The 16,882-nt window shown below is 40.6% G+C and overlaps 1 protein-coding gene across 2 annotated transcripts in view; it reads left to right on the top strand.

Annotated features, from left to right (window-relative positions):
- Pkhd1 (PKHD1 ciliary IPT domain containing fibrocystin/polyductin) overlaps positions 1–16,882 on the top strand; it is a 456,733-nt gene that overhangs the window by 162,891 nt on the left and 276,960 nt on the right. For both annotated transcript variants that reach the window (XM_087898011.1, XM_087898010.1), the window contains exon 37: positions 15,468–15,680. In XM_087898011.1, the coding sequence (XP_087754137.1) occupies positions 15,468–15,680 (213 nt within the window). The remainder of the gene's footprint in view (positions 1–15,467; positions 15,681–16,882) is intronic.

Genomic DNA, 16,882 nt, shown 5'->3' with positions numbered 1-16,882 from the left:
ACTAGGTTTCTACATCTCCCACCCCCCAATTTCACCCCACCCAGTTCAAGTCATCTCTCCTAGTACTCTTTCTTTTCATTCACTGTTTTGCCTGGACCCCCCTGTTCCCATTTCCACGCACCCCAGGCCAGTGAAAAATCTTTTCTATTTCCCTTTCCCAGAGGGATCCTGACATGACCTCTTGAGCCTTCCTTGTTACTTAGCTTCTCTCTGTCTGTGGATTATGGTGTGAGTAACCTTTAATTAACAGCTAATATCCACTTATGAGTGAGTACACATCATGGTTGTCTTCTGGGTCTCGATTACCTTTCTCTGGTTAACTTTTTTCTAGTTCTATTCATTCGCCTTCAAATCTCATGATGTTACTATTTTTAACTGCTGAGTAGTACTCCACTGTACAAATGTACAACATTTTTATTATCTATTCTTCAGCTGAGGGACATCTAAGTTGTTTCCAGGTGATGGCTATTATGAAGAAAGCAGATACAAACATAGTTGAACAAGTGTCTTTGCGGTAGGATGGTACGTTCTTTGGGTATATGCTAGTTTGAAAGAAAATGCCCCCAAAGGGAATGGCACTAATGGGAGGTGTGGTTTTGATGGAGTAGGTGTGGTCTTGTTATAGGAAGTGCGTCACTGTGGAGGTGGGCTTTGAGGTTTCATATATGCTCAATCCATGTGCGGAGAGATTAAACACTTCTTGTTGCCAGCAAGTCAAGTGTGGGGCACTCAGCTACTTCTCCAGCACCATGTCTGCCTGCATGCCACTATGTCACACCATGATAATAATGGACTAAAACTCTGAAAATGTAAGTCACTCCAATTAAATGATTTTTTTTAATAATAGTTGCTGTGTTTATGCTGTCTCTTCACATCAACAAAAAGCCTAATTAAGAATGCCCAAGAGTGGTATAGCTAGATCTTGAGGTAGATCAAGTTCCAATTTCCTCAGGAACTGCCAAATTGATTTCCTAGTGGCTGTACAAGTTTGCTCCCATACCAGCAATGTAGGAGTGTTCCTTCTGCTCCGTATCCTTGCCAGCGTGAGCAGTCACTTATATTTATGATCTTAGCCAACCTGACAGGTGTATGATGGAATCTCAAAGTAGTTTTGATTTGCATTTCCCCAATGGCTAAGGATGTTGAACATGTTTCTCAGCCATTTGAGATTCCTCTATTGAGAATTCTGTTTAGGTCTGGACCTCATTTTTAATAGAATTATTTGGTTTGTTGATGTCTAGTTTCTTGAATTCATTATATAGTTTAGATATTAGCTCTCTGTCAGATGTGGAGTTGGTGGAAATACTTTCCCATTCTGTAGTCTGCCATTTTGTCCTATCGAGAGTGTCTTTTTGCCTTTCCCAAACTTTTTAGTATCATGAGTAGCTGTCTATTGCTTGGAACTAGAGGGGGTCAAGGACACCATGAAAACACAGTCCGCAGAATCAACTAAGCAGGGTTCACAGATACTGACGAGATAATCACAGACCCTGTATGAGTCTGAGCTAGAGTCTCCGAATATGCTTTATGTTGGCATAACTTGGTGTTCCTGTGGGACTCCTAACTGTGGGAGTGCAGGTATTATTGATGCTTTTGCTATGCTTGGGACTTGTTTCCTCCTTCTGCGTTGCCACCTTCACCTTTGATATGAGGGTTGTGTTTAACCTTATTGTAATTTGTTAGACCATGTTCAGTTGATATCTCTGCGAGTATCTCCCTCTCTCTCTATTTGAAAGGAAGCAGAGGAGGAATGGATCTAGGAGAAAGGAAGTTTGGGGTTTGGGAGGAGTGGAGGTAGTGTGGTCTGAATGTAACATATGTAAAGAATAAATTTTTTTTTAAAAAAAATCTGCCATCTATTCATCACTGCACAAAATAATAGGCTTTTTTGATTCAATTTCATGGACACTTCTAATGTACTTGGAGCACATCCAGGCCTTCTTAACCCTTCTCTTTATATTCCCGAGATCTCATAAATGGGTTGCAAATTTGGGCGTAATCCCAATTCAGTTTAGTTCTGGGTGAGAATGTACACTGAGAGGCGGTATACTTTAAAAGTAGCATATTTTCAAGCCACAGATCATAACTGGAGAAATTGACTGACATGACTAGATGACAAGAAAAAGAAATACACCAACAAGCAACAACAAAAAATCAACAAAATAAACCTGATATCCTGACAGGTCTCATCTCCTGTATGGTCTACTGATGCCAGGTGACTATATTCTTGCCCTAATTAAGGTTGATCTATTATAATAAACTCTACTTGCTGAGGCTCCTTATGCATTTAGTTGCAATCTTTTCAATGAGAATGCAAGAACCAAGGGATGCTTATGGTCCTTATAGTTAGACATCAAATGTTCTACAGTTAAAAGGATCTAGCAGGTGCATGGTTCTCCCCTCTGCTTTGCAATTGAGAAAACGGAACTGTTCCTAAGTAATGAAACTGCAGGTTCTACTGAAGGTCAATCAGATATATATATATATATATATATATATATATATATATATATATAACAGGACTGAAGCATGACCTTCCGTATTTGCTCATCAAGGTCAGTTCTGATTCACTATTTACAGTGGGAAGTCCTGCCATACAATTTGTGGTCCCACAGTCAAATGTAATTAGTGAGGAATTGAGTGACGTGAGTAAAAAGTTTTTAGTTGACACCATTATATGAGCGGCAGCACAGGGTTCATTTCTTCTTTTTTGTTCACAGTGGTGTTCAGATTCATTATTAACATTTCTAGTGTGATGACAATGACTGGAAAAATTAATATCATGATTGTTAATGGGTCTTTTAGAAGCCTGGTAAGCAGAGGGCTACTGTTCTTCGGCACCAGGCCCGGGGATTGCCAAAGGGAGTCTCTTTGCTTTAAAGACAGTTTTTCCTGCCTTGTACGGTTTACACAGGATATAGATTGGTGTAAGATGTCCTTCTGTATGCTATGAATATATTTCATTACTATTGGTTTATAAAGAAACTTATCTGACCATAGCCAGGCAGAGTGGAACCAGGCAGGAAATCCATGCAAAGATACAGGGAAAAAGAAGGGGGAGTCTGAGAGATGCCAGCAACTACTGGAAAAGCAAGATGTGCAGTACAGCTGCAGTCAAGTGACAACACACAAATTAATAGAAATGGGTTAATTTAAGAAGTAAAAGCTAGTTAGTAATAAGCCCGAGCCATCGGCCAAAAAGTTTTAATTAATATTAAGCCTCAGAGTGGATATTCGGGAACTGGAGGGCGGGAGAGAAACCTCCAGTTACAAAAATTCAAGAGAGAAGTCGATACTAACAGCAGTGAGCCATTGGAAGTCAATGGTTAGGTAATGTTGAGACCATTTTCTAAAGTGAGTGGACATTAACAGTAGTTGGGGAATGAAGGTGGGAAGTATAAAACGACAGATGGTTGCAATGAGTGGCCATCAGTATGAGCATTACTTTAATGAATTTCATCTTAATTGCCCAGAGAAACTCCCTTGAATACTTTATAAAATGATGAATAAGATGCCTAGGCCAAGTCTGTCTAAATTATTTCTGAACAGAAGAAGTGTAAGAGTTCTTGTCCACGTAGACATCTTATGACTGTTACTGATGATGGCGTGTGGATTGGGATTTGGGACTGAAGACTAGAAAGTGTGATGGTGATAGCCAAAAAAGCTGGAGAGAAATTTTAGAACACTAGGTCAGAGAAATGGTCTCTGCATTTGACAGCTGGTCAAACATTTCTTGATCATTATCTCTGCATTAAGATGAAGGTGAAGAAAAATAACTACAGGCATCTTAGCTCTTTCCGTTTCTCCTTCCCTTCAGTATTAACTACCTCCAGTTGTTGTTTCTGGAAAGCAACTGAAATGCGTGGATTAGTGTACTGAATTCAAGACAAAGTTTAGCTAGTGAAAAGTCTTTATTGTGTATAACGCCTCACCAACTTCTACTTTGTAAAAGTAGGATCTACCCTTGGAGACATTTCTAACATCTTTCTCTCTCTACATTTATTTTTGCTTTAATTTACTGTGATAATGTCTAACCTCTCAAATAGAAATATACTGTCTTTTCTGAGAAAATGGAAGTAAGTATATGTTTGAATTTGCATTAGATGTTCTGAAAACATACACCCTTATACTTATTCACTCAACAATTATATACTAAGTGGGGTTATCTATCAGCTGCTGCTGTAGCCATTAGATACTTCAAGTGCACAAAATTTAATTGCCCCCATAAAGAGTGCATTTTGAAATAAAAAGAACAGAAAATAAAGACACAAATAAGTAATATGTCTTTCAAATGTTCCCAAAAAACTCATGGTACTTGTAAGTAAAGGAAGTGTTTACGAATGTTAGAAATCTTGTTTGAGAATGTAGAGTCAAGGGCTGTCATAGAGCACTTGGCTAGCATGTATAAGGCCCCACAACAAATGGATATCTCCAGCACCAAGACAAATGAACAAACAAGTAAAAACAACATCAACCAAAACAAAGGCCCAAAGCCAGACCATAAGATCTAGCAGAAAGGACAATATGTTTGAAGCATGAGTTAGTCAGCTTTTGTTAGTATAATAAGATACTTGAGGCCAGATACTTTGTAAAGAAAATTGCTTTATTTCAGCTGACATGGCCACATAGCATTGAAAAAGCTTTTGCAAATTTTCCTTCCCTGCTTTTGCATTATTTTATTGTATGAATATGTTTATGTCTCTTTCTTTTTGTTGTTGTTGTTGTTCGCCTTTCTTTAATGTCTGGCACTGTTGAACACATGTCCCATGACTATGGGTTCATGTCTTTTTTGACATATTTGAGAAATATTTATTCAGACTGCTACAGTTATAAAGTTTATTCTTTTTTTTACTGGCATTACTTACATATTTTATATTTAAAAGTCTTATTAGATACTATATTTGAAGAATTTTCACCCATATTTGGATATTCCATCAATTCTTTGTTAGTGTGTCTTTTTTTCAGCACAGACAATTTAGTTTTGATGAAGTCTGATAATTCCCCTTCAGTCATGGCTAGTGATTACTTCTGTAAAACCATTGCCTAATCAAAGATGCTGAAAGAATTACACTCTTTTCTCCTAGGAACATCATAGTCTTGTTTTTTATATTTAGATCTTTCTCCAGGTGATGGTAGCACACACATTTAATCCCAGTGCTCAGCAGTCAGCTGCAGGCAGATCTATTTTCGTTCAAGACCAGCCTTGTCTACAGAGTGAGTTCCAGGACAGGCAAGGCTAAAACAGAGAAACCTATATCAATATACAATAACACAATAACAACAAAAAGATCTTTGATCTGCTTTTGTTGTTTTTTTAACATAATATAATTTGATCAAACAACTAAAGTCTAATAAATATTATTCTTAATGATCTAGAACCATTTGTTGAAAATAGGATTCTTTCTCAAGAAACATTTGTCTTAATGTTTAGATATCTTTACTATTAACACTGATGAGGATGCAAGAATGAATAAGTATCCTTATTTCATTCGACAAATATTTGCTAATAAACCTTTTACATAGTTTTCTTGGGACCATGTGCTAGCAGCTAGTAAAGTCCCTCCACCACAAGGCAGTATAGCATTGTTAGTTCCTCTATGAATTATGAAGACAAAATAAGAAAACATTTCATAAATACATAGTACTTTTCCTTCTTTGTCTGTCAAAATATATATTGTTGCTCATGTTTCTCTGCCCATGTCAATTATTTAGATCAATAGTTCTACTCTTTCTCTTCCCTCCTTTTCTTCTTTCAGTTACAGGTGTTAGAATTAAGACACAACTCCCACTTTTAAGACCCTTCACATTTATGACTTTCTTTCTTCTCAACAGCTTAAGATACTGGTTTTACCCAAATATGAACACTGAACTATTTATGCCTGTTGCTATTGTTCTGTATTTTCTTTCACTCTTTTTTTTTATTAATTTATAAAAGTTTCCACTTCTGCCCGTCCTCCCTATAACCTCCCATTCCTCTCCCTCTCCTCCCCCCCCACTCCCTCTCCTCCTCCCTCTCCAGCCCTAAGAGCAGTCAGGGTTTGCTGCCCTGTGGGAAGTTCAAGTTCCTCCCTCCTCCCTCCAGGTCTAGAACGGGGAGCATCCAAACAGACTAGGATCCCAAAAATCCAGTACATGCAGAGGAAACAAGTCCCAGTGTCATTATCAATGCTTCTCAGACAGTCCCCGTGCCACATTCAGAGAATCTGATTTGATCACGTGTTTGTTCAGTCCCAGTCCAGCTGGCCTTGGTGAGCTCTCATTAGATCAGTCCCCTTGTATCAGTGGGTGAATGCACTCCTCACGGTCCTGCCTTCCTTGTTCATGTTCTCCCTCATTCTGCTCCTCATTGGACATTGGGGGCTCAGTCCAGTGCTCCAATGTGGGTCTCTGTCTCAATCTCCATCCATCGTCCGGTGAAGGTTCCCTCTGATCTTGCCTTCCTTGCTCACGTTCTCCCTCCTTCTGCTTCTCATTTGGACCTAGGGAGTTAAGTCCAGTATTCCAATGTGGGTCTCTGTCTCTATCTCCATCCATCGCCAGATGAAGGTTCTAAGGTGATATACAAAATATTCATCAGTATGGTTATGGGCCAAGGCCAGTTCAGGCACCCTCTCCTCTGCTGTCCAGGAAACGATCTGGGGATTTCTCCTTGGACCTGGGAACCTCTCTAGAATCAAGTCTCTTGTAAACCCAAAAATGGCTCCCTTAGTTGAGATATATACTTCCCTGCTCCCATATCCATCGTTCCTCTCTACCCCCCATCCCAATCCCCCAAATATCCCCAATCCTCCCCTACTCCCGTCTCTCTAGCCCCCTCCCCCTCCGTGCACCCAAGGTTGCCTGGCACTCTAGTCTACTTCCAATATCCAGGAGAATAACTGCATAATTTTCTTCAGGTTCACCTTCTTTTCTTTTTTTAAGTAAATTTTATTAAATTATAAAAGTTTCCATTTCCGCCCCTCTTCCCAACACCCTCCCACTCCCCCCACTCCCTCTCCTCCTCCCTCTTCGTCCCTTAGGGCAGTCAGGGTTTCCTGCCCTGTGGGAAGTTCCAGTTCCTTCCCCCTCCCTCCAGGTCCAGGAAGGTGAGTGTCCAAACAGACTGGATCCCCAAAATCCAGTATATGCAGAGGAAACAGGTCCCAGTATCATAGTCAATGGCTTTTCAGAAAGACTTCGGGCCAGCCACAGTCAGAGAATCCGGCCAAATTCCGAGAATCTGGTTAGATCACCTCCTCGTTCAGTCCCAGTCCAACTGGCCTTGGTAAACTCTCATTAGATCCGTCCCCTTGTATCAGTGGGTGATAGCATCCCTCGCAGTACTGATTTCGTTTTTCATGTTCTTCCTCCTTCTGCTCCTCATTTAGACCTCGGGGGGCTCAGTCCGGTGCTCCAATGTGGGTCTCCGACTGTATCGCCGTCCTTCGCCAGATGAAGGATCTATGGTGATAAGCAAAATATACATCAGTATGGTTATGGGCCACGGCCGATTCAGGCACCCTCTCCTCTGTCCAGAGAACAATCTGGGGGATCTCTCCTTGGACCTGGGATCCCTTATATAATCAAGTCTCCTGTAAACCCTAAAATGACTCCCTTAGTTGAAATATATTCTTCCCTGATCCCATATTCATCCTTCCTCCCTCCACCCGCCCATCCCAGGACACCGAGCTTTCCCCGTTCCTCCCCTACTCCCTTCTCTCTAACACTCTCCCCTTCCATCAACCCTCCCACCCCCGCCCCATGCACCCGAGGTTACCTGGGACTCTTGTCTATTTCCTACCTCCTGGTGGATAGCTAAATAATCTTCATCAGGTTCATCTTCTTATTTAGCTTCTCTAGGATCACGAATAATAGGCTCAAAGACCTTTAATTATGGTTAGAATCCACTTATGAGTGAATACATACCGTGTTCCTCTTTTTGGGTCTGGCTTACCTCACTCAGTAAAGCGTTTTCTATTTCCATCCATTTGCATGCAAAATTCAAGATGTCATTGTTTTTTACCGCTGAGTAAAACTCTAATGTGTATATGTTCCACACCTTTTTTAACCATTCTTCTATTGAGGGGCACCTAGGCTGTTTCCAGGTTCTGGCTATTACAAATAGTGCAGCTATGAACATAGTAGAACAAATGCTTTTGTAGTATGTTAGGGAATCTTTAGGGTATATTCCCAAGAGTGGAATTGCTGGGTCCTGAGGGAGGTTGACTCCCAGTTTCCTGAGAAACCGCCACACTGATTTCCACAGTGGCTGCACAAGTTTGCATTCCCACCAACAATGGATGAGTGTTCCCCTCACCCCACTTCCTCTCTAGCATAGGCTATCGTTGGTGTTTTTGACTTTAGCTATTCTGACAGGTGTAAGATGGTATCTCAAAGTTGTTTTGATTTGCATTTCCCTGATCGCTAAGGAGGTTGAGCATGACCTTAAGTGTCTTCTGGCCATTCGAAGTTCATCTGTTGTGAATTCTCTGTTAAGTTCAGTACCCCATTTTTTAATTGGGTTAATTAGAGTTTTAGTGCCTAGTTTCTTGAGTTCTTTGTATATTTTGGAGATCAGACCTTTGTCTGATGAGGGGTTGGTGAAGATCTTCTCCCAGTCAGAAGGCAGCCTTTTTGTCTTACTGACAGTGTCCTTTGCTTTATAGAAGCTTCTCAGTTTCAGTAGATCCCATTTACTCATTGTTTCTCTTATTGTCTGTGCTGCTGGGGTCCTACTTAGGAAGAGGCCTCCTGTGCCTATATCTTGTAGACTACTTCCCACTTTCTCTTCTATCAGGTTCAAAGTGGATGGATTAATGTTGATGTCTTTAATCCATTTGGACTTGATTTTTGTGCATGGTGATAGATATGGATCTACTTTCATTTTTTTACAGGTTGACATCCAGTTATGCCAGCATCATTTGTTAAAGATGCTTTCCTTCTTCCATTGTATACCTTTAGCTCCCTTGTCGAAAATTAGATGTTCATAAGTTTGTGGGTTAATATTTGGGTCTTCTATTCGATTCCATAGGTCGACTTCTCTGTTCTTATGCCAATACCAAGCTGTTTTCAATACTGTAGCTCTATAATAGAGTTTGAAGTCAGGGATGGTAATGCCTCCAGAAGTTCTTTTATTGTATAAGATTGTTTTGGCTATCCTGGGTTTTTTGTTTTGCCATATAAACTTGATTATTGTTCTCTCAAGGTCTGTGAAGAAGTTTGATGGGATTTTGATGGGGATTGCATTGAATCTATAGATTGCTTTTGGTAGAATTGCCATTTTTACTATGTTGATTCTCCCAATCCAAGAGCAGGGGAGGTCTTTCCATTTTCTGGTATCCTCCTCAATTTCTTTCTTCAAAGACTTAAAGTTCTTGTCAAATAGGTCTTTCACTTCCTTGGTTAGAGTAACCCCAATATATTTTATGCTATTTGTGGCTATCATGAAAGGTGATGCTTCTCTGATTTCCCTCTCTGCTTCTTTATCCTTTGTGTATAGGAGGGCCACTGATTTTTTGGAGTTGATCTTATATCCTGCCACGTTACTAAAGGTGTTTATCAGCTGTAGGAGTTCTTTGGTAGAGTTTTTGGGGTCACTTTGTAAACTATCATATCGTCAGCAAATAACGAAAGTTTAACTTCATCCTTTCCAATACGAATCCCCTTGATCTCCTTATGTTGTCTTATTGCTATTGCTAGAACTTCAAGCACTATATTGAAGAGGTATGGAGAGAATGGACAGCCTTGTCGTGTTCCTGATTTTAGTGGAAAGGCTTTGAGTTTCTCTCCATTCAGTTTGATGTTAGCTGTCGGCTTGCTGTATATTGCTTTTATTATATTTAGGTTTGATCCTTGTATCCCCAGTCTCTCCAACACCTTTATCATAAATGGGTGTTGAATTTTGTCAAATGCTTTTTCAGCATCTAGTGAGATGATCATATGGTTTTTTTCTTTCAGTTTATTTATATGATGGATTACATTGATAGATTTGCGTATGTTGAACCAGCCCTGCATCTCTGGAATGAAGCCGACTTGATCATAATGGATAATTTTTCTAATGTGCTCTTGGATTCGGTTTGCCAGTATTTTATTGAGAATTTTCGCGTTGATGTTCATGAGTGAGATTGGCCTGTAATTCTCTTTCTTGGTTGTGTCTTTGTGTGGTTTTGGTATTAGGGTAACTGTAGCTTCATAAAAGGAGTTAGGCAGTGACTCTTCTGTTTCTATATTGTGGAATACGTTAAGGAGTATAGGTATTAGCTCTTCCTGGAAGTTCTGGTAGAATTCTGCATTGAAACCATCTGGTCCTGGGCTTTTTTTGGTAGGGAGATTTTTGATAACAGCTTCTAATTCTTCGCGACTAACAGGTCTATTTAGATTGTTCACCTGTTCTTGGTTAAACGTTGGTATATGGTACTTATCTAAAAAAATGTCCATTTTTTTACATTTTCCAACTTTGTGGCATATAAACTTTCATAGTAAGATCTAATGATTCTCTGAATTTCCTCTGTGTCTGTGGTTATGTCCCCCTTTTCATTTCTGATCTTATTAATTTGCATGTTCTCTCTCTGCCGTTTGATTAATTTGGATAGGGGTTTGTCAATCTTGTTGATTTTCTCCAATAACCAGCTTTTTGATTCATTGATTCTTTGGATTGTTTTCTGTGTTTCTATTTTGTTGATTTCAGCCCTCAGTTTGATTATTTCCAGTCTTCTAGACCTCCTGGGTGAATCAGCTTCTTTTTTTTCTAGATCTTTCAAGTGTGCTGTTAAGTCTCCAATGTGTGCTTTCTCTGTTTTCTTTAATTGGGCACTTAGTGCTATGAACTTTCCTCTTAGCACTGCTTTCATAGTGTCCCATAGGTTTGAGTATGTTGTGTCTTTGTTTTCATTAAATTCAAGGAAGAGTTTAATTTCTTTCTTTATTTCTTCCTTGACCCAGGGGTGATTTAGTAGTTGTCTGTTCAGTTTCCATGAGTTTGTTGGCTTCCTGGGGGGAGCTTTGTTGTTGAATTCTAATTTTAGTCCATGGTGATCTGACAAGACACAGGTAGTTACTAATATTTTTTTGTATCTGTGGAAGTTTGCTTTGTTACCGAGTATGTGGTCAATTTTCGAGAAGGTTCCATGAGCTGCAGAGAAAAAGGTATATTCTTTCCTATTTGGGTGGAGTGTTCTATAGATGTCTGTTAAGTCCATTTGATTCAATACCTCCAATAGATCTCTCAATTCTCTGTTTGGTTTCTGTCTGATTGACCTGTCCATTGGTGAGAGAGGAGTGTTGAAGTCTCCTACTATTAGTGTGTGTGGTTTGATGACCGCCTTGAGTTCTAGAAGAGTTTCTTTTACATATGTGGGTGCCTTTATATTAGGAGCATAGATATTCAGGATTGAGACTTCCTCCTGATGAATTGTTCCAGTTATGAGTATGAAATGTCCATCTCCATTTCTTCTGATTGATTTTAGTTTGAAGTCGATTTTGTTAGATATTAGAATGGCCACGCCCACTTGTTTCTTAGGTCCATTTGCTTGGAAAACCTTTTCCTAACCCTTTACTCTGAGTAGGTGTCTGTCTTTGTGGTTGAGGTGTGTTTCTTGTAAACAGCAGAATGTTGGATCCTGTTTTCGTATCCAATCTCTAAGTCTGTGCCTCTTTATAGGTGAATTGAGTCCATTGATATTAAGTGATATTAATGACCAGTGGTTGTTGACTCCGGTCATTTTTTTTTTTTTAGGTAATAGAGTGTATGTGTTTTTCTTCTTTGATTTGTGCTTGTGAATGGTCGCTAGATGTTCGAGTTATTGTAGGCCGTGTTGGGAATGTTGGATTCCTTCGGTAGTGATTTTCCTTCTAATATTCTCTGTAAGGCTGGATTAGTAGCTACGTATTGTTTAAATTTGTTTTTATCCTGGAATATTTTGTTTTCTTTGTTGATAGTGAACAATAGCTTGGCTGGGTATAGTAGTCTGGGTTTGCATCCATGGTCTCTTAGTTTCTGCAGTACCTCTATCCAGGATCTTCTGGCTTTCATGGTTTCCATAGAGAAATCCGGTGTAAGCCTGATAGGTTTACCTTTATAAGTTACTTGACCTTTTTCCTTTGCAGCTCTTAAAATTTTTTCTTTAATATTTATGTTTTGTGTTTTGATTATTATATGGCGAGGGGATGTTTTTTTCTGATCCAGTCTATTCGGTGTTCTGTATGCTTCTTGAACCTTCATAGGAATATCGTTCTTTAGGTTGGGAAAGTTTTCTTCTATAATTTTGTTGAATATATTTTCTGGGCCTTTGATCTGCAGTTCTTCTCCTTCTTCAATCCCTATTATTCTTAGATTTGGTTTTTTTATTGTGTCCCAGATTTCCTGAATGTTTTGTGAAGAGAATTTGTTGGATTTGCCGTTTTCTTTGACCAGAGCATTTATTTTCTCTATGGTATCTTCAGATTCCGAGATTCGTTCTTCTATCTCTTGTATTCTATTGGTTATGCTTGATTCTGTAGTCTCCGTTCGTTTACCTAGGTTTTCCATATCCAGCTGGTTCTCCGTTTGTGTTTTCTTCATTGCTTCCATTTCAGTTTTCAATTCTTGGACTGTTTCCTTTACTTGTTTGATTGTTTTTTCTTGGTTTCTCAGGGTCTCATTCACGGATTTACTTATTTCTTCAAACTTTTTGTTATATTTCTCATCAATTTCTATACTCATTTCTTCAAACTTTTTGTTATATTTCTCATCCAATTCTTTAAGGAAGTTATTCATATCCTGTTTAAGGGACTCTATTGCTTTCATAATGGCCCTTTTTTCCACTTCTTCTGGGTTAAGGTGTTCAAGCCCTTCTGTTGTAGGGTCCTTGGGATCTGGTGTTTTCATGTTGTTTTTCAGATTGTTGGATGAGGTCTTGCCTTGGCGTCTGCCCATCTCTTACTTCAAATGTTCTCTATTGGAACTTCTGTTACCGGGTCAGGTTCCCTTCTTGGGCAGGGACTTCACTGACAGAATGCCCACCTTTCCTCAGGCAGGCTATTGAAGCACAGGCACTCCCTCTTTCCTGGATGCGCTTACAATGCAGGCTCAGCTTGCAAGGCAGCTGAGCTGGGGAAAATTTTATGGCCCCAGGGGGAAGGGAGAAATATAGGAATTCGTACCTGGATGGGAGCTTGGATGGCAGGCGGGAGGGGGTAGCCAGCACTGCAGGGCGACCTGGGCGTCTATGGGGTCGGGGAACACCCAAGCTCCTCCTCACCAGGACCCTGCCACGGCCCGAAGCAAACTCACCCTACCGATGGTCCTCTGCTAGAAGTCAGGGCCCCTGCTGGATGGGAGCCGGGATGGCAGGCGGGAGGGGGTAGCCAGCACTGCAGGGCGACCTGGGCGTCTATGGGGTCGGGGAACGCCCAAGCTCCTCCTCGCCGGGACCCTGCCACGGCCCGAAGCCAGCTCACCCCACAGAAGGCCTTCTGCTAGAAGTCAGGGACCCTGCTGGTCAGGAATGTGGCTGAGCTGGCACCTGGACCACCTGTCCTCAGGGAGGCCTTTAGGACCCAGGAACTGCCTCGAGCCGAGCTGCGCCTACAGCCAAGGCTCAGCTTGCAAGGCAGCTGAGCTGGGGAAATTTTATGGCCCCAGGGGGAAGGGAGAAATATAGGAATTCGTTCCTGGATGGGAGCTAGGATGGCAGGCAGGAGGGGGTAGCCAACACTGCAGGGCGACCTGGGCGTCTATGGGGTCGGGGAACGCCCAAGCTCCTCCTCGCCGGGACCCTGCCACGGCCCGAAGCCCCAGGTTCACCTTCTTATTTAGCTTCTCTAGGATCACGAATAATAGGCTCAAAGACCTTTAATTATGGCTAGAATCCACTTATGAGTGAGTACATACCATATTCCTCTTTTTGGGTCTGAGTTACCTCACTCAGTAAAGCGTTTTCTATTTCCATCCATTTGCATACAAAATTCAAGATGTCATTGTTTTTTACCGCTGAGTAAAACTCTAATGTATATATGTTCCACACCTTCTTTAACCATTCTTCTATTGAGGGGCACCTAGGTTGTTTCCAGGTTCTGGCTATTACAAATAGTGCAGCTATGAACATAGTTGAACAAATGCTTTTGTGGTATGTTAGGGCATCTCTTGGTATATTCCCAAGAATGGAATTGCTGGGTCCTGAGGGGGTTTGACTCCCAGTTTCCTGAGAAACTGCCACACTGATTTCCACAGTGGCTGCACAAGTTTGCATTCCCACCAACAATGGATGAGTGTTCCCCTCATTCCACATCCTCTCCAGCATAGGCTATCATTGGTGTTTTTGAGTTTGGCTATTCTGACAGGTGTAAGATGGTATCTCAAAGTTGTTTTGATTTGCATTTCCCTGATCACTAAGGAGGTTGAGCAGCATGATCTTAAGTGTCTTTTGGCTATTTGAAGTTCTTCTGTTGAGAATTCTCTGTTCAGTTCAGTATCCCATTTTTTAATTGGGTTAATTAGAGCTTTAGTGTCTAGTTTCTTGAGTTCTTTGTATATTTTGGAGATCAGACCTTTGTCTGATGATGGGTTGGTGATGATCTTCTCCCAGTCGGAAGGTAGCCTTTTTGTCTTACTGACAGTGTCCTGTACTTTACAGAAGCTTCTCAGTTTCTCTTTTCTATGCACACTCTCTCTCCCTCCCCCCTATAAAGCAACAGGATTCAATCAAAGCTCTCGAATCTCCAATCTTATCTCATCACTTTCAAAAGTCTCCACCTCCAAACACAGAAACAAATCAGAATCAAGGGTTTTGGAGCAGAGGAGGTGGGCAGGTGGTGGGCTCTGGAGCTGGAACTCTCTTTAGGAATTTTAGAACATCATCAATGAAATTAATGAGATCTAAAATGCTTCTTCCTTCCCCTTTGTTCTATAACCTTCTCAAAGCTCCAATCTCGATCTATCATACTACATGATAAGGAGTCTTGATTGATAGGCCACTCACCTACATCCAGTGAGGAAGAACTCTGAAATTAAGGTCTGTTGACAAAAGCAAGTGTGGAGGATATTGGATAGCTAGCATTCCACAAAATGCAAGGTGTTAGTTCACTGCTTCCTTTTATTGTATTCTTTTTCGCCTTTAATCCATTTTCTTCTAGCCTTGTCTCTTATGCATTGACTTTGTCATATGCTTAATTATATAATCAAGTTTAATCTATTGTAACCTGTAAAGTCAGTGACTTTCTTAACCATTTCCTTAGCCAATTCTGTGTTGCTGAATATTTAGATTGTTGCACAAAAAATTATCAATGCTACAGCCAATAGTAATATCTTAGGAGAACTGGCTTAAAGATAAAATGTTTTCATCCTTGGGGGTCTGGCCTACCTTATGGTCCATCTAGAATACAGTTCACTATGTATTAAGTCTAACTCCCAGAAGCATAAAAACAAAACCAATGTCATCACTTGTTGGAACTGCCCAAACAGGGTGAGCCTCATTCTCCTGAAGACTGACCGCTTGCTCTTTGTTTGCCAGGTGGCAAGCTGATTTTCATGGAACCAGGACCCACTGAGCTCAGAGCCCACTCCATCCTTATTACAGATGGTGGAGAGCTCCACATCGGCTCCGAGTTCAAGCCTTTCCAAGGCAAAGCTCAGCTCAAACTCTATGGAAGTTCTCTCTCTATCCCCTTCTTTCCCTATGGAGTGAAGTTCCTGGCGGTGAGGAATGGAACCCTTTCCCTGCATGGTAAGTAGTGGATGACTCACAAAAGAAGCAGGAATGGCGTTGTTTCTAGCAAATATGTGGGCAAGGAACATGGATTAAATTATTTTAAAAGCCCAGGAATTTGTTGCTGAGACAGCGTGTCAATTAATGCATAACATTATTTCCTTAAATGACATATCTAATTGTTACTCTCTGTGCCAGACTGTGCTATGGTTATGGTTCCAGTGGACTGGATAACTTTGCACACCATCAGATGGCTTTGCCTTTCGGAGTCATTTTCCCTGTTCCATGGAGGGTGAGCTTAGCCACAGCCATCCTCTGGTTTGATGAATACGAGCAAAAAGATTGCACTTCATGCAAAAGTAGAGGCTTTACAAGCTATTGTGATTCTTTATCCATTTGTCTCTTGACTTCCACTTGAGAATAGCCTGTCACAGGTACGGGCAATTCTTTCAACTTGGAATCCTGCATGAAGACAACATAGGCCAGAGGTGATGACTACAGTTGTGTATGTCAGTGAAGAGTGAAATCTTTTTAAGAATGCCACTGAGATTGACATTTGGAATGATTGTTGGACTCAGTGAAAATGGACTGATAGTTATTTAGAAGAAGCTGGTATTTCTCAGCAGGTAATATCCTGACATCACAAAGCAAATATGGACAACTCCTCTTCTCAATTGTTCAGCTCTTCCCTTTACTCATCACAACACATGCCGAGCTCAGTTACAGTCATACTTGAAATCCCCTCACAGACGGGGATTTCAAGTTACATGGTTTCCCCAGAGAAAACAGTTTCTGTGTCAAATTTTTCTTGCTTTCTGATCATCTCATTCCATTTTGCAAATTGACTGCTTCTTCCCTTAAGACATAAGCAATTACTAAATGTGTAGGATATTGATAACAACTGGAAAATGTAAGAATTAAATGAGTGTTTTAGCAGATAATTATATATATTTGTTGTCTGGTCTTGGTCAAATACAGAGCAATACTGTGGTCTCCAGGGCTGGAAAGTGACTCAATAACATAGTGTTTGCATGACATGAGTAAGAACTACAATTTCAGCAACACCAAACAAAACAAAAGAGAATGAACGAACCCTAGAATGTGGACCCCGGGTGGCAGCCTGATCTGAAAAGGCCTGATGTCACCAACACCAGCACTTTTGTATTGATAGGACAAAAATGCAACCCACTTTCAGTAGAAAACTTGTGGAAACTTTACTG

The sequence above is a fragment of the Myodes glareolus genome, chromosome 18, assembly GCF_982192425.1.
Source record: "Myodes glareolus chromosome 18, mMyoGla1.1, whole genome shotgun sequence".
Classification (NCBI taxonomy): Eukaryota; Metazoa; Chordata; class Mammalia; order Rodentia; family Cricetidae; genus Myodes; species Myodes glareolus.
Note: the sequence above shows the minus strand (reverse complement) of the source record. Positions and strands in the feature narration are given on the sequence as shown.